Source organism: Electrophorus electricus, chromosome 25 (genome assembly GCF_041902795.1).
Source record: "Electrophorus electricus isolate QZ-2024a chromosome 25, ASM4190279v1, whole genome shotgun sequence".
NCBI classification, from domain to species: domain Eukaryota; kingdom Metazoa; phylum Chordata; class Actinopteri; order Gymnotiformes; family Gymnotidae; genus Electrophorus; species Electrophorus electricus.
The window spans coordinates 1065108-1088403 of NC_137521.1; the positions used below are offsets into that span (position 1 = coordinate 1065108).

A 23296-nucleotide genomic window follows, 5' to 3' on the forward strand; every position below is an offset into this window, starting at 1 on the left:
TGAAAAAGAAACCTTTTTTTCTTGTGCTCTACAGCAGGTAAATCAGGGGGTGGTGGGAGTAGCCATGGCAATTGAGATGGGTGAAGGCTGAGTAACATCATGGCATCAGGGGTAGGTGTACCTCAGCAGAAAGAGAGAATGCAGGTTCAGGCATGAGGGTGTGTAAATTAGGGACATATAATGTGCAAAGATGGACTCCAGCAGATCTAGCTATGACAGCACAGCGAAAAGAAAAGAGCCAGAAGGAAACACAGTCATGAGGACACTCTGGAATGTGAGCATTCCACCGCTCTCAGTCAACAAACTTGAGTGACAAAATGACAGTGAAGTTCTCTAAGGTGGGGCAAGACCATTCAGTGGTTTGTAGGTCATTCGAAGTATTTTATAATCAATACAAAATTTTTACTGGGAGCCAGTGTAAAGTCACTAAGATAGGAATGATGTGATCAAATGTTCTAGTTCCAGTAAGAACTCTGGCTGCTACATTTTGAACTAGCTGGAGCTTGTTTAGGCACTTAATGGTACAGCCAGATAGTAACGCAATACAGTAGTCCAATCTTGAAGTAGTAAATGCATGGACTAACTTTTCTGCATCGTGTCAGGGGAGTATGTTCCTAATCTCTGAAATGAGAGAGGTGGAGAAAGGCAGTCCTAGAAATATTTACATGAGCTTTGAATGAGAGACTGGAATCCATAATAACTCCCAAGATCTTTAACAGTTAGAGAACATGTGATTGGGAGACCATTAAGTTTTATTGAGTAATTAGAAACAATACTTTATATAGATTGTTACTGTGCTCATATGGTTCATTCTATTGACTGTACTGATAATTGTTCGTTGAGTGTTAGATAACAAGATCCCTTGAACAATTTTCCAAAGTAGATATACTGAGTGGGTAGAATATGAGAGGTGGATTCAATTACACTCATATTCCTGTCCAGTTTTTTTTATTTTTCCTTCTGTTTTTATTAGTAAAGCTACTATTATTATATAACATTTATATAATATTATATAATTATTATTAGTTGTGTTCTGTAGACTAATCACATCATGCCCACATCAACACCATGCTCACTTCATTTGTTTATTGAAAACTAAGTCTTTGATTTAGACTAGTACACTGGCTTACGAGATAAAACGATGCCCTAGAAACAAGCCTTCAGTTACTACAAATCATAAAGCATATTTAATGGGAAACATTGCTAGTGTTTGTGTCTTCCCTCATTACTAAGCCCTGGTAGTTACTCCGTATCACTTGCCTCTTGTCATAGTTCTTGTTAAGGTATATTTAAGCCCCTGTGTTGTCAGTAAAGTTTGTCTGTGTTTAATCCTTTGTGTTTCATACCTTTTTCCTTGTTACAAGTATTACCAATTTCTCTGTTTACAATTTCAGGTAAGTTCTTCATATTTTGTTTTTGCTTTAATAAAAGACTTCTGTCAATTACAGAGACTTGCCTCAATATCCTACTACCTCATCACATCTAAAAGTTAAACTTATATATAAATAGGTTCTTATTAATCATAACAAGGGCCTTGAGTGACTGACAGCATGGAATGAAAGATTAAAACCTATTTTGGTCATATTCATAAGTTTGTGATACATACACATGACCATGTGAAGAGAACATTCTTTAAATTAAACTATGATACATCTGTGCTACACCCTAAATCCTGTGAGTTGAAATTGTGGAAGAGGCATAGTTAGAACTCCTTGAATATTAGAAACAGTAACCCTGACCCATCCTCTACATAGAATCCAATGGAAAATATCAGTTATGGTTACAGCCCTGTCAGTGAGGTTGTGTTATACATTATTCTAAATTATGGAAAACAGAGAATTCAACAAGGCAAATTTATGATTTTATGCAAATTTATGATTAAATGTTAAAAGCAAATTTATGAGTTAAGCAAATTTATAATTTAATGTTAATGCTTATTTCTAAAACCTGTGAGAAAAATGTTCTTGTATACACCCAGAATAGAAAAAGATTATTACTAGTAATGAGTCTTTTTAAAACCCGAGAAAAATATTTTAAGCACTCAGAATGTTGTTTTTCAGGTTACAGTTAGTGAGTTAATTATCACTTAAGCAGCTGCAAACAAAGGCAACTCCTCCTTTAAGTTTGAATGGTGATGTTTGATATGCAAGATCTGGACCTCTGACAAAAAAAGCAAGAGTGTGCACAAACGTGAGTGAAACCCTGAGCCGCTGGATCCTTCTGAAGAACCTGCTGGTTGTCCCCAACAGGATGGGTTTCTCCACTGTTCTCACTGGCCTCCTGTTGATCATGGTAAAGATCATACCAGACCCAGGTAAGGCACTTTCATATGTTTGTATCATCTGCACTGAAACTGTATCATATCTTAACATTAACTAATGCTTATCAGTTTTGCCCTATGGACAAGATCGCTGGACGTTTTGTTCTAAATTCTTGTGACTACATGATGTAGCAAGGAATGGGAGCATGTCAGTTAATAAAACTCCATATCAGGTGGAAAACAAAAATATTTAATAAAAATGTATAACCATATAACTGGACAAAACCACTTCTTTATAAACCTGTACACAAACAAATATCTAACAGGTAGTTTATTACAGTATATTTGGTTGATATGAAGTGCATTTTCTTTGAAGGTACTTCTGCCTGAATATAGTTTTTTCAGTATTTTTCAGGGCAACGTTCCTAACGTTACATTCGTCTACCTCTGTAAGTCGCTCTGCATAAAAGCGTCAAAATGAACGGGATACGGACATATTTGTCCTCAAACAGAAAAATATTTTGTCAGTCACTTTGTAATTTTTAACTTGCATGAGAATTGTGCTTGGTTAATCTTTCAAGATTAACAAAAATAACGTGTAAAATAAACTGCTAAAACATTACCTAATAAATTAGTCTTTATTAGGTAATGTGTTTTAGCAGTTTATTTTACACGTTTAAAAAAATATATTTTGCACGTTATTTTTGTAGTGGGTACGTAGCGAACTAGATAACATTGGCGATATTAGCTAGCTAGCTAGCTGGGTTATTAGCAAGATAAGTGATCTTGTCAATTCTGACTAGCTAACTTAGTTAACGTAAGTTTGCGACGCAAAAGAAAAGCGCTAAACATTATATTTGAATCCCATTGGTTATTTCATGTACGCTAGCTCGCCAACATCATTCATTTCTGTGACTAGCTTTTCAATTATCTAGGTTAGATAACTGCCTAGTCAAACCGACGTTGACTCGTTTGTTTGTTAGTTGTTTGTTAGCTAGCGTTAGCTAACTAAGTGGACGCAAGTTGTTAGCCCTTAGCCTTTCTGTATAACCTAAACTAGTTGGCAACTTTTTCCATTGAGTGCTTAATTCTTTAGTCCAGTTTTTTTGTGCGTTTTCCTCATTCAAGGTGTTTAATTTTCAAGACTTGTAAACGTCATGTGCTGTTATTTTTTTTTCTCCGATCAGCAAGACACGAGCTTTATTTGACACACCTTTCCATTTCACCCGTCGTTATCTTATATTTTGTTACCACAGCTTGAACAGTTAACTTACCCTATCTTAAATTTAGGTGCAACCTTCTTAAGAATTGGGAATGCAGTATTACTGGCTGGTTCAATAAACCAGTTCACTCACTGACTGGCAACCGGTTGTATTTAATCATGCTGCAAATTCAAACATATACAAGATGGAATTATAGTACTACTGCATTAGTTTATATTAATTGCTTATCAATCTTCAAAAGTTATGAAACCCAGCTGTAATTTACATTAGTGAAAGTGTTTTATTTATATATATTACAATTTTGTTACTTTGCTGTTGCTTCACAGGCATGTCATACAATATAACTTCCAACAATTCCAGCTTCCCAGTATATTTACCAGGTATTGAGCACTTCTCATGATACATGAGTACAGCACTCCAGCACTTTCATAAGTTCAGGAACTAGCTTTAATCAATCTCTAGTACCATATAACGTCATATAACTTAATTACTTTCGACCATTTCTTCAAGTCTGTGAATTGTCAATGTAAACACACTCACAGTCGCCCATGTTACTGTATTGGCTGGTTCAATAAGCCAGTTCACTCACTGACTGGCAACTGGTTGTATTTAATCATGCTGCAAATTCAAACATATACAAGATGGAATTACAGTACTACTGCATTAGTTTATATTAATTGCTTATCAATCTTCAAAAAGTTATGAAACCTAGCTGTAATTTACATTAGTAAAAGTGTTTTATGTGTATGTATGTATATATATATATATATATATATATATATATATATATATATATATATATATATATAGTTACTTTGCTGTTGTTTCACAGGCATGTCAAACCTTACCATTTCAAGCCAGTTCAACGAGTCCAGCTTCCCAATATATTTACCAGGTATTCAGCACTTCTCATGATACATGATTACAGCACATTCATAAGGCAGGAACTAGCTTTAATCAATCTCTAGTACCATATAACTTCATATAACTTAATTACTTTCAACCATTTCTTTAACTCAGTGAATTCTCAATTTAAACACACTCACAGTTCCCTGCCCATCCTGTTGCTTAGCCCCAAGTCCAGCACTGTCTAGCCCCTCAGCCAATATCCCTGCTGTACCGTCCTCATGGAGAACACGGGGCCTGACAGAACTACGTTCTGAAAATACATGGCTTTAAAATAATATAGACTTTTACATTTTTACAAAAATGTTTTTAACTGTTTCAGGACCTATAACTCTGTAACTCAGAATTTTTGTGTTAGATTATTTGTGTCAAATTTTTATGTACCCTTATTTGTCTGCTGAGAATAGCAGTATTCCAACTTCTAAAACTAGATCACAGAATGTATTAATTGGTGGCAAATACAAGGCCTTCCATTGTTACAATCTAATCTATTATTTAAATGAAGATTTTAAAATTGAGACCACATCACAAAATACGTATCCAAATCAGCTTATTGTGCACACATTAGCACAATACATCAGTACCTACCAACACAATGCAAATATAAAATAAATTATATATGAGATGGAATTTAACATGAAGGGACCATAAAACCGAGATGAAAAAGTACAAGTATCTATGTAGCCATAATTTTTCTGTTCCTCTCCTTTCAAAGAATTCTGTGCACAAGACAAATCTTTCTGCAGAAATAAATGAGCTTTAATTACAAGTAGTGTATGACTGTTTGTTCCACATAACCTCTGACTCCCCAAAATTCCACAATACATATACTAAAAACCAATTCTTAGCAAGGTCTAACACTAATCTGCATCTATCAGATGTTCAGTAGGCCTGCCTCACATAGAATCATCAAAAAATGCAAATCTGCTCACCCAGTCAAGTAAGCAGTGACACATCCTCTTTCTGTGCATTGAATTTTTTTTGACTGCTATGATAGCCCTCCCTGGGCAGTAGTCTACTGTATTGCTCTCTGAGGTTTTGTAATTTCTTGCAGTATCTGCTCAATGTGACACAGATAGAATATTATTTGGTGAGGGACGTTACTGTGTTTCCCTGCCTCACCTCATCTGATGTAAAGTATGGCCTCAGAAGATGGCACATAAACCAAATGATTACTACAGTCACTCAAAATACAAAATGGCATGACTGTCAACTTCGTGTTCTCTAAAGATTTGTGACTGGGCTCAGTTGAGCCATATTATTTACATGTACAGTTTCTTCTTTTTTACTACCTTTAATCACTTGGAGTCAATTGATCACTGTACACTGGGACTGTATATAAATTGCACTTGGTTGGAATCTACTTACTTGAGTCTTGGATACCCTTTACCTCTCCCCTTCACTACTCTGATTACACATTCATTCCATTATAGTGGACCAGATTAGAAGCATAATCTATGGGCCCATGAACTGTATGTTTGAGAGTGTTGCTCTAAGTTAAAACATTAATTTCTTAATGTTCTATATTTTTTATCTCTTCCTGTATAATTACAACTTATGATTTGACTTGTTATCGTTTTCAAGTACTAATTTGCCAAACAAGTCAAACATATTGAAAAAAAGTCGATTGTGATAATGTTTGTTTTTTAAATTACTGTTGAATATTGTGTCATTGAATTGCTCATGTTAATACTGGTTTTATTATAGTGTCAGGAAGCTGTGCTGCTCCTGAATTGTGCTGTCCTTTAGAAAATGATAGCTGCAATAATAATGGCTGTTTCTGTGATGTGGCTTGCCTGAGATTCCATGACTGCTGTCCTGACTTCATATCCACCTGTGTCACAGGTAGAGCAAAACATACAAATGTCAAATTACTTTAAACTATTTCCAACTACTGCATTAGTTTACATTAATAGTTTATCAAGCTTCAAAAACTTGTTAAGCCCAGCCTAATCTACATTTGTGTGTGTGTGTGTGTGTGTGTGTGTGTCTATATATATATATATATATTTTACTTTGCTGTTGCTTTACTTCACAGGCATGTCATACAATACAACTAATACAACTAACAACCCATCCAGCTTCCCAACATATTTACCAGGTATTGAGCTCTTCTCAAGATACGTGAGCATCTCCAGCACTTTCATAAGGCAGGAACTAGCTTTAAACAATCTCTAGTACCATATAACTTCATTGTGCTTCAGAACATAAGATGTAATTAATGCAATTAGTTAAGTGTTAATAGCTAACTTTATTGCTGCTGCTGCTGCTGTCACCTTTGCTGTAGAAGGTGATTGATTACTGATGCCTGAGAGAAAGTGACTGATGCAGCGTAGTACTACTGAGAAAGAACCAGATATTTCTGCTGGTTCTGTAGGAAGCTGTAAGGCAGCACCTGCTCTCTGCTGTGGTGGATATAACCTTAGTTGCTTTCGAGGCTGCTTCTGTGATGAAGCCTGTGTGAGCTTTGGGGACTGCTGCTCAGACTACAACAGCACATGCAAAGGTTGGTATCTGGCTGCTCAGTATCAGTTCTAATCCCCTTGGTGCTGATTCTTTTAAAAACACCATAAGACATTTAAGACTGTTTATTTCATGTACCTGTATTTTCCCCACAAAAATATGCATCAACTCTGGAGACGAATATTACTCTGACGGGTTTAAAAATAGCTAGAAAAGATTTCCATGTGACATGCATCACAAGAAAACATTAATTAAGTGGTATTAATTAAAAGCAACAGAAACTGTTGTTCCTATGCACTGATGTTTCTAATGTCTATTTTCAAGATTAAGCACTTTATCTCATGTTTATCACCTAACAAAACATCATCATTAACCACAGGAATGTACTGTAAGGACCTGCTCCCTTCACACCTGTCTCAGGTGGTACAGGCTCTGTGCTGTTTTTTTCCCTGATGTGCTCTTGTGTTCTTCCCTCACATGTTGATACCTCCCACCCCCTTATCTCCTTATGTGTTTCACCTGACCCTTGTTATCCTCGTTAGCATGTATATGTAAACCTCTCTGTTTCATTCTTTATTGGCAGTTATTGAATGTGAACAAGAGTGAGTGTATACATTTGTGCCTTTGCTCCCCACATGTTTAGTGTTTTACTTTCGATTCACATTAAATGTCTGTTTTTTTTGTTCAAGACTAGCACACGCATCCCGACTTTTTGCAATTCTCACTCGTCACAGCATGACCGACTGCAAAGGGCTGCAGCGAGGAGTGCGGCAGGACTTTTTGCAGGGGTGCGTTTTTGGATAAGCCTCTCAAACAATAATGAGCATGCACGTCAGAGAGAAAAAGATGTGTTGCTCCTAGACTGGTCGCTATGCTTGAGATAGTCATTTATGGAATGGGAGGCGGATGCATACGCTGAGAAGCGCGAGATTAATTAAGGGCAAATCCAACACGGATAGATCCAGTATACATGATGAAACAAAAAGGAAAATATGGAAACCAAGACAAGAACTAGACAGGCTAAACAGAAATGAACAACACGACTAGTTAGAACAAATACTTTGGGCATAGAAAACACAATAGAGGCATGGAGAACAACGACCGGCCACAAGACTGAACAAACATGGGGTTTAAATAGATGTGCTAATGAGACCTAACAAGAGACAGGTGAGTCAAATGAGAAAGCTAAAACCAAAACAAGGACCGGAATAGAAATGGTGAAAATGAAACACTGACACAAGACTGAGAAACCATGGAGCCAGGGACGCTAGGAGGGACCAACCATGACAAGAAACAGTACTGTAGAGCAGTCACACAGTTGCCCTCAATTCATAACTACAACTCCCAGCTTCCCCGGCACAACCTCACCAGATCCTTGTCAGCAGATTATTCATTATTGCATACCTATTTCTTCTTTCATGTCCTGCGTATTCTCTGTAAAGTATTGCAGTTATTCTATTGTGTATGCTGAGCCGTTTCCTGTGCATTTTGTAGCTGCTAGTTATCGACCTATTTTGTTTTCCTTGTACTTTCGATTGCATATGCTTCTTTGGATTTGTCTGCCTCCTTTGACTGTCTTCTGGTTTTGATCCTGGACTGGTTTTCATTCTGGACTGGTTCTTCTATGTGATTTTGGCATTTGGATTTGTTCACCTGACTGCTCTGGCTTGACCCTTGGCTGTTTCATTATTATGATTGTTGATCACTCAGCTGCGAATAAAAACAGCTTTTTTTAAGATAATGTCACAAGAGTTCTCAGACTGTTCTCAACACCTGCCACCCCCTGCTGAAGCCCTGGTCATAGAATCCCCAAAAGAAAATCCTGACACACCCATCAAAGCCAGCAAAAAAGAAAATGTGGCCTGAACCTTATTCTGGACTGGAGTCTTCCTCTGCCTCCCTCATACTGGCTCAGTTCACCTTGAGTTCACCTCGGTTCACATGGAATTTTTTTTTTTTTTTTTTGCGGGGGGGGGGGGGGGGGGGACTCCTGGGCTGAGCCCACATGGGACTGTCCATCTCCATTTAGAGACCACCACTTGGATGGTCAGGTGGTCCCTGCAGGGAGTCCTAGAGTTCACACCACCAGCTCCTGCTCATGACTCAGGTATGAATGAGTGGGTGGCAAGCCCACAACTGAAGCCCATGAGGGGGACTGCCTTGCACTGTGTGCCTCCTTGATGGGCTCTTATGTCTGGGGCTGACAACCCAAAAGCAGATGTCCTTCCCAGCATGCCCTGCACTCTAGCAGGCGCACTTTCCTGTGTGTGCACCAGGCTGGCTGGGTGACGTGCATCCAACATCTGGCTCTTCATGGCGCTGTTCCCAGCACTTTCAACACTCCAAAGGCACCTCCCTGTGTGACCACGAAGGCTGTAGACACGCTTCCAGTGCCTGACCCTTCAGTAGGTGCTCCTACCAGCAGGCCCAATGCTCCTGCAGACTCACCTCTCTGTGGGCCTGTGAGGGCTGTGGACACTCCTTCAGCACCTCACCCTCCTGCTATGCCTTGCACTATAGCGGAAGCGCCACCCAGCATACTCAGGGCTTTGGAAGGCACGCCTCCAACTCCTGACTCGCCAACTCCTGGTGCATTCACTCCTTAGATAACTGTGCTTCCGGCCCTGCTCGACCTGCTGCACCTCCAACTCCCAGGATTCTACTGTACCCGGCTCCCACAACAGCGACTCTGCTGCCGAGCCTAGTCGGCTCCACCCTCCAGCTTGCCTTTGTCCCTTTTCCCATTCGATTCTGCATTTTTGTTTGATGCAAATGGTTTTGTTTTCTGACACTGTCTAAGCATTAAAGATTAAATGTATTTTTTGTCACTCCTCACTGTGCATTTGGTAACACTGCACTGTCTGGCTCTGCTAGGTTTGCCTGATGTGCTCATTGTGAACGTGCGACTTAGAGCTAGTCTGGACAAACCAGAGGAAGCAGTTCTTTACACGGTGAGTGAGACTGCTGAAAGTCATTCCATACCAGGAGCTGGGCTAGAATTTTCAACATTACCTTAACTTTTGTTTTTGATTTTTTTTTAAATCTCCTTTCTATTTACTTGCAGGCTTCTCAAGCTCTGGGGGAAATTTTAAAAAATTATAGTGATGTTTTTTCGCTTCGAATCCTGAAAATCAAAAAAACATGAAGGTCTTATCATGGGGGGAGGAAAGAGCATTCATGACAGATTAGGAGACAAAATGCCTAAAGTAATAAACAATACATAAAAAATGTAAGATACTTTGTACTTATGTTGCTTTTCCTTTTTTTCACACCAGGGGTGTTTTATGGTGTGTCCTTTGCTTTTGTTTTGTTGTGTATATAACCAATTACAACTAATATTTGTCTTTTTAATTTTAAATTATTCGTGTTGACAAATCTTTAAAAATAAAGTTAACCAGCTACTGAAACACATTCCAGTTGATTTCACAGTTGTATGATCATTGAATTTGGATGTATGTAATATAACTCCATGTTGTTTATGAGTAGTTTGATCGTCCTGAAAGGCTTACTGACAAGTGGACTGATTTTACTGACCAGTGGACCATACCTACTGACCATATTGTGTCACTACTGAAGTGGGATTGAGTTATGGCCATGGATGACATTAGATAGTTCCCTCATCAGTTGGGAACTTTTATGAATATGACATCAAGGACTGAGGTCACCATCTGTATTTTGGAAAGGATGAAAAGTCTTTGACTGTATGTGTCTGTGTGCATGCATGTGCATGCTTTCAGAGAGGTAGGGGTTTGAATGCTAAATGTTTAACAAAGGAAAAAGAATGACCCATTCTCTACATAGAATCCAATGGAAAATATCAGTTATGGTTACAGCCCTGTCAGTGATGTTGTGTTATACATTATTCTAAATTATGGAAAACAGAGAATTCAACAAGGCAAATTTATGATTTTATGCAAATTTATGATTAAATGTTAAAAGCAAATTTATGAGTTAAGCAAATTTATAATTTAATGTTAATGCTTATTTCTAAAACCTGTGAGAAAAAATGTTCTTGTATACACCCAGAATAGAAAACTTATTACTAGTAATGAGTCTTTTTAAAACCCGAGAAAAATATTTTAAGCACTCAGAATGTTGTTTTTCAGGTTACAGTTAGTGAGTTAATTATCACTTAAGCAGCTGCAAACAAAGGCAACTCCTCCTTTAAGTTTGAATGGTGATGTTTGATATGCAAGATCTGGACCTCTGACAAAAAAAGCAAGAGTGTGCACAAACGTGAGTGAAACCCTGAGCCGCTGGATCCTTCTGAAGAACCTGCTGGTTGTCCCCAACAGGATGGGTTTCTCCACTGTTCTCATTGGCCTCCTGTTGATCATGGTAAAGATCATACCAGACCCAGGTAAGGCACTTTAATATGTTTGTAGCATCTGCACTGAAACTATATCATATCTTAACATTAACTAATGCTTATCAGTTTTGCCCTATGGACAAGATCGCTGGACGTTTTGTTCTAAATTGTGACTACATGATGTAGCAAGGAATGGGAGCATGTCAGTTAATGAAACTCCATATCAGGTGGAAAACAAAAATATTTAATAAAAATGTATAACCATATAACTGGACAAAACCACTTCTTTATAAACCTGTACACAAACAAATATCTAACAGGTAGTTTATTACAGTATATTTGGTTGATATGAAGTGCATTTTCTTTGAAGGTACTTCTGCCTGAATATAGTTTTTTCAGTATTTTTCAGGGCAACGTTCCTAACGTTACATTCGTCTACCTCTGTAAGTCGCTCTGCATAAAAGCGTCAAAATGTAAAATGTGAACGGGATACGGACATATTTGTCCTCAAACAGAAAAATATTTTGTCAGTCACTTTGTAATTTTTAACTTGCATGAGAATTGTGCTTGGTTAATCTTTCAAGATTAACAAAAATAACGTGTAAAATAAATTGCTAAAACATTACCTAATAAATTAGTCTTTATTAGGTAATGTGTTTTAGCAGTTTATTTTACACGTTTAAAAAAATATATTTTGCACGTTATTTTTGTAGTGGGTACGTAGCGAACTAGATAACATTGGCGATATTAGCTAGCTAGCTAGCTGGGTTATTAGCAAGATAAGTGATCTTGTCAATTCTGACTAGCTAACTTAGTTAACGTAAGTTTGCGACGCAAAAGAAAAGCGCTAAACATTATATTTGAATCCCATTGGTTATTTCATGTACGCTAGCTCGCCAACATCATTCATTTCTGTGACTAGCTTTTCAATTATCTAGGTTAGATAACTGCCTAGTCAAACCGACGTTGACTCGTTTGTTTGTTAGTTGTTTGTTAGCTAGCGTTAGCTAACTAAGTGGACGCAAGTTGTTAGCCCTTAGCCTTTCTGTATAACCTAAACTAGTTGGCAACTTTTTCCATTGAGTGCTTAATTCTTTAGTCCAGTTTTTTTGTGCGTTTTCCTCATTCAAGGTGTTTAATTTTCAAGACTTGTAAACGTCATGTGCTGTTATTTTTTTTTCTCCGATCAGCAAGACACGAGCTTTATTTGACACACCTTTCCATTTCACCCGTCGTTATCTTATATTTTGTTACCACAGCTTGAACAGTTAACTTACCCTATCTTAAATTTAGGTGCAACCTTCTTAAGAATTGGGAATGCAGTATTACTGGCTGGTTCAATAAACCAGTTCACTCACTGACTGGCAACCGGTTGTATTTAATCATGCTGCAAATTCAAACATATACAAGATGGAATTATAGTACTACTGCATTAGTTTATATTAATTGCTTATCAATCTTCAAAAGTTATGAAACCCAGCTGTAATTTACATTAGTGAAAGTGTTTTATTTATATATATTACAATTTTGTTACTTTGCTGTTGCTTCACAGGCATGTCATACAATATAACTTCCAACAATTCCAGCTTCCCAGTATATTTACCAGGTATTGAGCACTTCTCATGATACATGAGTACAGCACTCCAGCACTTTCATAAGTTCAGGAACTAGCTTTAATCAATCTCTAGTACCATATAACGTCATATAACTTAATTACTTTCGACCATTTCTTCAAGTCTGTGAATTGTCAATGTAAACACACTCACAGTCGCCCATGTTACTGTATTGGCTGGTTCAATAAGCCAGTTCACTCACTGACTGGCAACTGGTTGTATTTAATCATGCTGCAAATTCAAACATATACAAGATGGAATTACAGTACTACTGCATTAGTTTATATTAATTGCTTATCAATCTTCAAAAAGTTATGAAACCTAGCTGTAATTTACATTAGTAAAAGTGTTTTATGTGTATGTATGTATATATATATATATATATATATATATATATATATATATATATATATATATATATATATATATATATAGTTACTTTGCTGTTGTTTCACAGGCATGTCAAACCTTACCATTTCAAGCCAGTTCAACGAGTCCAGCTTCCCAATATATTTACCAGGTATTGAGCACTTCTCATGATACATGATTACAGCACATTCATAAGGCAGGAACTAGCTTTAATCAATCTCTAGTACCATATAACTTCATATAACTTAATTACTTTCAACCATTTCTTTAACTCAGTGAATTCTCAATTTAAACACACTCACAGTTCCCTGCCCATCCTGTTGCTTAGCCCCAAGTCCAGCACTGTCTAGCCCCTCAGCCAATATCCCTGCTGTACCGTCCTCATGGAGAACACGGGGCCTGACTTCCCCATCGGGGGATCTCCTTTAACTCTGGCTCTTGGCCCACCTCATCTCTCTTGGCCCCCAGTTCCTGTCATGCCACACCAGCCAGGCGTGTCTCAAGTGCAAACCAGAGGACCTCGTGGGAGGTGTTTTCTTTAATAATAGCCTGTCACACCTAGCCCACATGGGTGTATAGGTGCGTTACCCTATCTTAAATTTAGGCGCAACAGGTCACTAGAAAATGTTTAAGTTGCATAGGCTTTACATGTTTTACATTATACTTTTACAACTACGTTCTGAAAATACATGGCTTTAAAATAATATAGACTTTTACATTTTTACAAAAATGTTTTTAACTGTTTCAGGACCTATAACTCTGTAACTCAGAATTTTTGTGTTAGATTATTTGTGTCAAATTTTTATGTACCCTTATTTGTCTGCTGAGAATAGCAGTATTCCAACTTCTAAAACTAGATCACAGAATGTATTAATTGGTGGCAAATACAAGGCCTTCCATTGTTACAATCTAATCTATTATTTAAATGAAGATTTTAAAATTGAGACCACATCACAAAATACGTATCCAAATCAGCTTATTGAGCACACATTAGCACAATACATCAGTACCTACCAACACAATGCAAATATAAAATAAATTATATATGAGATGGAATTTAACATGAAGGGACCATAAAACCGAGATGAAAAAGTACAAGTATCTATGTAGCCATAATTTTTCTGTTCCTCTCCTTTCAAAGAATTCTGTGCACAAGACAAATCTTTCTGCAGAAATAAATGAGCTTTAATTACAAGTAGTGTATGACTGTTTGTTCCACATAACCTCTGACTCCCCAAAATTCCACAATACATATACTAAAAACCAATTCTTAGCAAGGTCTAACACTAATCTGCATCTATCAGATGTTCAGTAGGCCTGCCTCACATAGAATCATCAAAAAATGCAAATCTGCTCACCCAGTCAAGTAAGCAGTGACACATCCTCTTTCTGTGCATTGAATTTTTTTTGACTGCTATGATAGCCCTCCCTGGGCAGTAGTCTACTGTATTGCTCTCTGAGGTTTTGTAATTTCTTGCAGTATCTGCTCAATGTGACACAGATAGAATATTATTTGGTGAGGGACGTTACTGTGTTTCCCTGCCTCACCTCATCTGATGTAAAGTATGGCCTCAGAAGATGGCACATAAACCAAATGATTACTACAGTCACTCAAAATACAAAATGGCATGACTGTCAACTTCGTGTTCTCTAAAGATTTGTGACTGGGCTCAGTTGAGCCATATTATTTACATGTACAGTTTCTTCTTTTTTACTACCTTTAATCACTTGGAGTCAATTGATCACTGTACACTGGGACTGTATATAAATTGCACTTGGTTGGAATCTACTTACTTGAGTCTTGGATACCCTTTACCTCTCCCCTTCACTACTCTGATTACACATTCATTCCATTATAGTGGACCAGATTAGAAGCATAATCTATGGGCCCATGAACTGTATGTTTGAGAGTGTTGCTCTAAGTTAAAACATTAATTTCTTAATGTTCTATATTTTTTATCTCTTCCTGTATAATTACAACTTATGATTTGACTTGTTATCGTTTTCAAGTACTAATTTGCCAAACAAGTCAAACATATTGAAAAAAAGTCGATTGTGATAATGTTTGTTTTTTAAATTACTGTTGAATATTGTGTCATTGAATTGCTCATGTTAATACTGGTTTTATTATAGTGTCAGGAAGCTGTGCTGCTCCTGAATTGTGCTGTCCTTTAGAAAATGATAGCTGCAATAATAATGGCTGTTTCTGTGATGTGGCTTGCCTGAGATTCCATGACTGCTGTCCTGACTTCATATCCACCTGTGTCACAGGTAGAGCAAAACATACAAATGTCAAATTACTTTAAACTATTTCCAACTACTGCATTAGTTTACATTAATAGTTTATCAAGCTTCAAAAACTTGTTAAGCCCAGCCTAATCTACATTTGTGTGTGTGTGTGTGTGTGTGTGTGTGTCTATATATATATATATATATTTTACTTTGCTGTTGCTTTACTTCACAGGCATGTCATACAATACAACTAATACAACTAACAACCCATCCAGCTTCCCAACATATTTACCAGGTATTGAGCTCTTCTCAAGATACGTGAGCATCTCCAGCACTTTCATAAGGCAGGAACTAGCTTTAAACAATCTCTAGTACCATATAACTTCATTGTGCTTCAGAACATAAGATGTAATTAATGCAATTAGTTAAGTGTTAATAGCTAACTTTATTGCTGCTGCTGCTGCTGTCACCTTTGCTGTAGAAGGTGATTGATTACTGATGCCTGAGAGAAAGTGACTGATGCAGCGTAGTACTACTGAGAAAGAACCAGATATTTCTGCTGGTTCTGTAGGAAGCTGTAAGGCAGCACCTGCTCTCTGCTGTGGTGGATATAACCTTAGTTGCTTTCGAGGCTGCTTCTGTGATGAAGCCTGTGTGAGCTTTGGGGACTGCTGCTCAGACTACAACAGCACATGCAAAGGTTGGTATCTGGCTGCTCAGTATCAGTTCTAATCCCCTTGGTGCTGATTCTTTTAAAAACACCATAAGACATTTAAGACTGTTTATTTCATGTACCTGTATTTTCCCCACAAAAATATGCATCAACTCTGGAGACGAATATTACTCTGACGGGTTTAAAAATAGCTAGAAAAGATTTCCATGTGACATGCATCACAAGAAAACATTAATTAAGTGGTATTAATTAAAAGCAACAGAAACTGTTGTTCCTATGCACTGATGTTTCTAATGTCTATTTTCAAGATTAAGCACTTTATCTCATGTTTATCACCTAACAAAACATCATCATTAACCACAGGAATGTACTGTAAGGACCTGCTCCCTTCACACCTGTCTCAGGTGGTACAGGCTCTGTGCTGTTTTTTTCCCTGATGTGCTCTTGTGTTCTTCCCTCACATGTTGATACCTCCCACCCCCTTATCTCCTTATGTGTTTCACCTGACCCTTGTTATCCTCGTTAGCATGTATATGTAAACCTCTCTGTTTCATTCTTTATTGGCAGTTATTGAATGTGAACAAGAGTGAGTGTATACATTTGTGCCTTTGCTCCCCACATGTTTAGTGTTTTACTTTCGATTCACATTAAATGTCTGTTTTTTTTGTTCAAGACTAGCACACGCATCCCGACTTTTTGCAATTCTCACTCGTCACAGCATGACCGACTGCAAAGGGCTGCAGCGAGGAGTGCGGCAGGACTTTTTGCAGGGGTGCGTTTTTGGATAAGCCTCTCAAACAATAATGAGCATGCACGTCAGAGAGAAAAAGATGTGTTGCTCCTAGACTGGTCGCTATGCTTGAGATAGTCATTTATGGAATGGGAGGCGGATGCATACGCTGAGAAGCGCGAGATTAATTAAGGGCAAATCCAACACGGATAGATCCAGTATACATGATGAAACAAAAAGGAAAATATGGAAACCAAGACAAGAACTAGACAGGCTAAACAGAAATGAACAACACGACTAGTTAGAACAAATACTTTGGGCATAGAAAACACAATAGAGGCATGGAGAACAACGACCGGCCACAAGACTGAACAAACATGGGGTTTAAATAGATGTGCTAATGAGACCTAACAAGAGACAGGTGAGTCAAATGAGAAAGCTAAAACCAAAACAAGGACCGGAATAGAAATGGTGAAAATGAAACACTGACACAAGACTGAGAAACCATGGAGCCAGGGACGCTAGGAGGGACCAACCATGACAAGAAACAGTACTGTAGAGCAGTCACACAGTTGCCCTCAATTCATAACTACAACTCCCAGCTTCCCCGGCACAACCTCACCAGATCCTTGTCAGCAGATTATTCATTATTGCATACCTATTTCTTCTTTCATGTCCTGCGTATTCTCTGTAAAGTATTGCAGTTATTCTATTGTGTATGCTGAGCCGTTTCCTGTGCATTTTGTAGCTGCTAGTTATCGACCTATTTTGTTTTCCTTGTACTTTCGATTGCATATGCTTCTTTGGATTTGTCTGCCTCCTTTGACTGTCTTCTGGTTTTGATCCTGGACTGGTTTTCATTCTGGACTGGTTCTTCTATGTGATTTTGGCATTTGGATTTGTTCACCTGACTGCTCTGGCTTGACCCTTGGCTGTTTCATTATTATGATTGTTGATCACTCAGCTGCGAATAAAAACAGCTTTTTTTAAGATAATGTCACAAGAGTTCTCAGACTGTTCTCAACACCTGCCACCCCCTGCTGAAGCCCTGGTCATAGAATCCCCAAAAGAAAATCCTGACACACCCATCAAAGCCAGCAAAAAAGAAAATGTGGCCTGAACCTTATTCTGGACTGGAGTCTTCCTCTGCCTCCCTCATACTGGCTCAGTTCACCTTGAGTTCACCTCGGTTCACATGGAATTTTTTTTTTTTTTTTTTTGCGGGGGGGGGGGGGGGACTCCTGGGCTGAGCCCACATGGGACTGTCCATCTCCATTTAGAGACCACCACTTGGATGGTCAGGTGGTCCCTGCAGGGAGTCCTAGAGTTCACACCACCAGCTCCTGCTCATGACTCAGGTATGAATGAGTGGGTGGCAAGCCCACAACTGAAGCCCATGAGGGGGACTGCCTTGCACTGTGTGCCTCCTTGATGGGCTCTTATGTCTGGGGCTGACAACCCAAAAGCAGATGTCCTTCCCAGCATGCCCTGCACTCTAGCAGGCGCACTTTCCTGTGTGTGCACCAGGCTGGCTGGGTGACGTGCATCCAACATCTGGCTCTTCATGGCGCTGTTCCCAGCACTTTCAACACTCCAAAGGCACCTCCCTGTGTGACCACGAAGGCTGTAGACACGCTTCCAGTGCCTGACCCTTCAGTAGGTGCTCCTACCAGCAGGCCCAATGCTCCTGCAGACTCACCTCTCTGTGGGCCTGTGAGGGCTGTGGACACTCCTTCAGCACCTCACCCTCCTGCTATGCCTTGCACTATAGCGGAAGCGCCACCCAGCATACTCAGGGCTTTGGAAGGCACGCCTCCAACTCCTGACTCGCCAACTCCTGGTGCATTCACTCCTTAGATAACTGTGCTTCCGGCCCTGCTCGACCTGCTGCACCTCCAACTCCCAGGATTCTACTGTACCCGGCTCCCACAACAGCGACTCTGCTGCCGAGCCTAGTCGGCTCCACCCTCCAGCTTGCCTTTGTCCCTTTTCCCATTCGATTCTGCATTTTTGTTTGATGCAAATGGTTTTGTTTTCTGACACTGTCTAAGCATTAAAGATTAAATGTATTTTTTGTCACTCCTCACTGTGCATTTGGTAACACTGCACTGTCTGGCTCTGCTAGGTTTGCCTGATGTGCTCATTGTGAACGTGCGACTTAGAGCTAGTCTGGACAAACCAGAGGAAGCAGTTCTTTACACGGTGAGTGAGACTGCTGAAAGTCATTCCATACCAGGAGCTGGGCTAGAATTTTCAACATTACCTTAACTTTTGTTTTTGATTTTTTTTTAAATCTCCTTTCTATTTACTTGCAGGCTTCTCAAGCTCTGGGGGAAATTTTAAAAAATTATAGTGATGTTTTTTCGCTTCGAATCCTGAAAATCAAAAAAACATGAAGGTCTTATCATGGGGGGAGGAAAGAGCATTCATGACAGATTAGGAGACAAAATGCCTAAAGTAATAAACAATACATAAAAAATGTAAGATACTTTGTACTTATGTTGCTTTTCCTTTTTTTCACACCAGGGGTGTTTTATGGTGTGTCCTTTGCTTTTGTTTTGTTGTGTATATAACCAATTACAACTAATATTTGTCTTTTTAATTTTAAATTATTCGTGTTGACAAATCTTTAAAAATAAAGTTAACCAGCTACTGAAACACATTCCAGTTGATTTCACAGTTGTATGATCATTGAATTTGGATGTATGTAATATAACTCCATGTTGTTTATGAGTAGTTTGATCGTCCTGAAAGGCTTACTGACAAGTGGACTGATTTTACTGACCAGTGGACCATACCTACTGACCATATTGTGTCACTACTGAAGTGGGATTGAGTTATGGCCATGGATGACATTAGATAGTTCCCTCATCAGTTGGGAACTTTTATGAATATGACATCAAGGACTGAGGTCACCATCTGTATTTTGGAAAGGATGAAAAGTCTTTGACTGTATGTGTCTGTATGCATGCATGTGCATGCTTTCATAGAGGTAGGGGTTTGAATGAGTCAGAATTTTGTATATTTTGCAAGTAACTGTATCTAGCACCAAATGGTTCCAAGTACATATGCGGGTGTGATTCTCCTGTTAATGTATACCAAACCTTCTGCTTGAAAGTATCTCAGTTAGTATAGTTATTCTTGTGAGGACTAAATGTCTTTAATACTAACATAAAACGACCCCACAAACCTGGGTTTGTGTGCATGATGTGTTTGTGTGATTACCTGCAGTAGTTGTGGCTCCCAAGACCCAGCTCTCTGGCATTTTGCCTCCAGGCTGTGTAGAGCTTGAGAGACAACAGCCGAGTCCCACAGCAAACACTTCAAATTCTTACTGACAGCCCGCGTCCCTCTGTAGGTCTGACCCAATCCCTGTACACACTCGGAAACAGGAGCTAACGGCAAGATGACGTTGCATATTTTTTGTGGGTGTGTTTGTCTGATTAGTAATCAGAAGGTTGCATGTATATAGCTTGTATGTATTGGTATATATGTCTCACCTGTTGCACAGCTTGGCAGAGAACAGAACTCCCATACAATTTTGTACTTTTTAATAAACATAGCACCATGGCTTGGAGTCCCCGTCTGGATTCCTCAATGCGCACAGGAAGCATCAGCAACAGCAGTGAAATGTTGTACTGTGTCCATGCACCCATGTAGTCAGGTGTGCACCTGCAGTAGCTGTGCTTGCCTATCCCCAGGGTGTCAGCCTTCGCAAAGTATTGCCATGATCATTAAAACTGTTCTTGTTCTCTGTTTTTGTCTTTGGTTATTGACCCATTTTGCAGACTGGCTTATGCCTCTGTTTGATCCCTAACTGATATGTTTGTTTCGTTTGACTGATAGCTGGCTCCAATTGGACTGTTTCATCAATCATTTCTCTGCCTGCTCCCTGTGCTCTGTACATCTTTGTCTCTGGATTACTAGATAAACCAAGTATTATTTTCTGTGTGTTTAACCGTGCCTATTCTCTGGATTTTGCCTTTTTGGATTTGTCAAACCAGGAGTATAAAATCAGGGTGGTATTAAGCAATCTAGAATCCCTCTGAAAGCTCACTTTCCTAGAAAAAAAGAAAAACTAAAGCATTTCATCACTACCAAAATAGAAACAGGAGAAAAAGGCAAAAGAAATTGGCACCCACCCCTAGAACTCCAAATGAAGAAAACATTAACTACAAAAAAAACTTTAAAACACAAACTAATACTAATGATAGTTAATGGGACCAATATTCCTCATAACTCTTGCAAGAGACTTTAGATAACAACTATCTGTAATGATGAGGGGTGAGGAGGAGGATGCATGTGCGGAAAAGAGTGAGATTTATTAGGGGCAAATCCAGAGTCATAGTCAGTAATCCAGAGTCATAGAGTAAACCAGAGTCATAGTCAGAGGAATCCAGAGTCATAGTCAGTGGAATCCAGGGTCATAGATCCAATACAGAGAGTACGAGGATACATGATTAAACAAAAAAATACACACAAAGGCAAACAGAGGAAGCAGGCTATATCAGAGGCTAGGAAGAACTCAGAGACTTAGAAACACAAGAGCTAGGATAAACATACAGACTATGATACACAGAGGCTTCTATAAACACAAAGGCACATAGTACAAGCTTACATAGATACAGGCTTTCAAAAACATCCATACATTTATACAATGAACAGCCAAGGCAAAGAGAACAAGACAGGATCTAAATACATGAGCTCTCAGTCAGAAACAACAGCCCCTAGTCTTTGACAATACTGCCCCAGAGGGCCACTAAACGATCATCAGTGGCGCCACTGGAAAAGATATCTTAACTAGTGATCTCTGGCATTTTTTATTCACTTTTCTGAGAAAAACCTACATTTCCACACTCATGTCTCATAATCGGTGTGGTGATCACAGTTCTGAACTCATGCATATATCAGTCATCTTCAGCCCAAAGTAACACCAATAACTGCTAAGAAACTTTGCAAACTTTGTTTAAGTGCTTAAACATTTTGTCAGATTAGGGACTCGTGAATATTTGGAGACCATTGAATATTCATATAATTCCCAAAGCAGAAAACAAAGAAGTCAATAATTACAACAATCTTAGATTCCTCCAGTGACACCATTGAGTATCCTTTAGCCATTAATTGGGTATTCAGAGGAAACGTAAGCTTTTCTGAGTAGTGTATCCCTACTTAAACCTCCCACCTACCTCAGCTTTAGCAGAATCAATAGACAGACCATATCTACCATTATTGTTTTGTCTTTTCATTGAACAGTTGGCTGCTTTCATCTGTCATGGCAATACAATCTTAGGTATTTCATCTGTGGACTCATATACAAGTGTAGCTACCATATTCTGACAATGTATCTGTCCACTTGACAAAGGGAGCAGACTCACAGTTGACAAAATATATAGGTCACAATTGTGCAGATGATTTCTGTAAAAATGGCCACCCCAGTGTCTGTCAGCAACATTTTATACAATTGCAAGTCTGTAGGACTTGCTGTTGTTGATGTGTGGTCAGAAATGTAGAAGTGTTTTTTTAAAATATTTTTATAACTAGTACAAGGCTTACTGGTTTTATTCATTAACACACTGGCATTTGAAAACCAAAACCAGTAAAAAAAAAATAAAATTTAAAAACCCAGACAAAATAGAGAAATAGAAATAGTGAAATTAGAGTAACATTCATTTAGAGTAACATTCATAACTTTCATTTACTATTTTCTTTCATTTTGCACCAATTTAATTTTTAGAAACAGAATGTGTGTGCATTTTGCCGTGAAGTGACTTTATAGTAAAAATTTGACATTATGTGTAAGTTCTCATTTGGTCTTAATTCATTGACAAACCAAAGTAATTAGGCACATTTTAAATGTAATCAGTGTTGCAGGACAGGATTTCACACATGCCATTATTAAAACGCATGCTCACAAAAGTGAGGCGTGATCTTGACAGTGGCTTTTAAGTCATGGTCATAAAACTTTAACTGCGCTGATAGCTACACAAACTCTAGCATTCAACATCTTAAATTAGTTTACTTTGAGATTCTAGGTCAGTTCCAATAACAATAGTGTTATGAATAGGGCTGCAACTAAAAGGTCCATCAGACGTTCCCGGAGCCCAATAGATAACATGGATTTTTCAGTTTTGTTTGACCAACAGTTCAAAACCCAAAGATATTTTACTATTAAACAACTGAGAAAAACAAAAAATATTCATATTCAGAAACTGGAACCAGTAGCGTTTTGATATTTTTGCTTAAACAATAATAATTAATTAGTTATCAAAATTGTTCCAATTTTCCATCATCAGACTAAACAATAAATTGATTTGTTTTAGTACTAGTTCTAAATTTTACTCTGATTCATCTTTTGACAGACTTTATTTCTAAAGCAACACCTGCTGAGGATCACTGGTGTATTTTGAACACCTGGATGAGTCTCAAGCCAAATAGACATGTTTCTTAGAAAAACATTATTTACAATAATAGAACATAAGCATATGGCATGGCTACATTTTACAGGAGATCCATGTGTT

General features: G+C 38.3%; 2 protein-coding genes across 2 annotated transcripts; both read left to right on the top strand.

Moving 5' to 3' along the window:
- The first annotated feature begins 2189 nt into the window (after positions 1–2189).
- On the top strand, positions 2190–10268 carry LOC113584932 (uncharacterized). Its single transcript, XM_081707781.1, has 8 exons — positions 2190–2314; positions 3810–3863; positions 4316–4378; positions 6139–6234; positions 6428–6490; positions 6767–6895; positions 9727–9803; positions 9917–10268. The coding sequence occupies exons 1-8, from the start codon at positions 2251–2253 to the stop codon at positions 9995–9997; spliced, it is 627 nt and encodes a 208-aa protein (XP_081563907.1). The 5' UTR covers positions 2190–2250; the 3' UTR covers positions 9998–10268.
- Positions 10269–11069: 801 nt separating this feature from the next.
- On the top strand, positions 11070–19445 carry LOC118240693 (uncharacterized). Its single transcript, XM_081707727.1, has 8 exons — positions 11070–11212; positions 12714–12767; positions 13232–13294; positions 15319–15414; positions 15608–15670; positions 15947–16075; positions 18904–18980; positions 19094–19445. The coding sequence occupies exons 1-8, from the start codon at positions 11149–11151 to the stop codon at positions 19172–19174; spliced, it is 627 nt and encodes a 208-aa protein (XP_081563853.1). The 5' UTR covers positions 11070–11148; the 3' UTR covers positions 19175–19445.
- The last annotated feature ends 3851 nt before the right edge of the window (positions 19446–23296 follow it).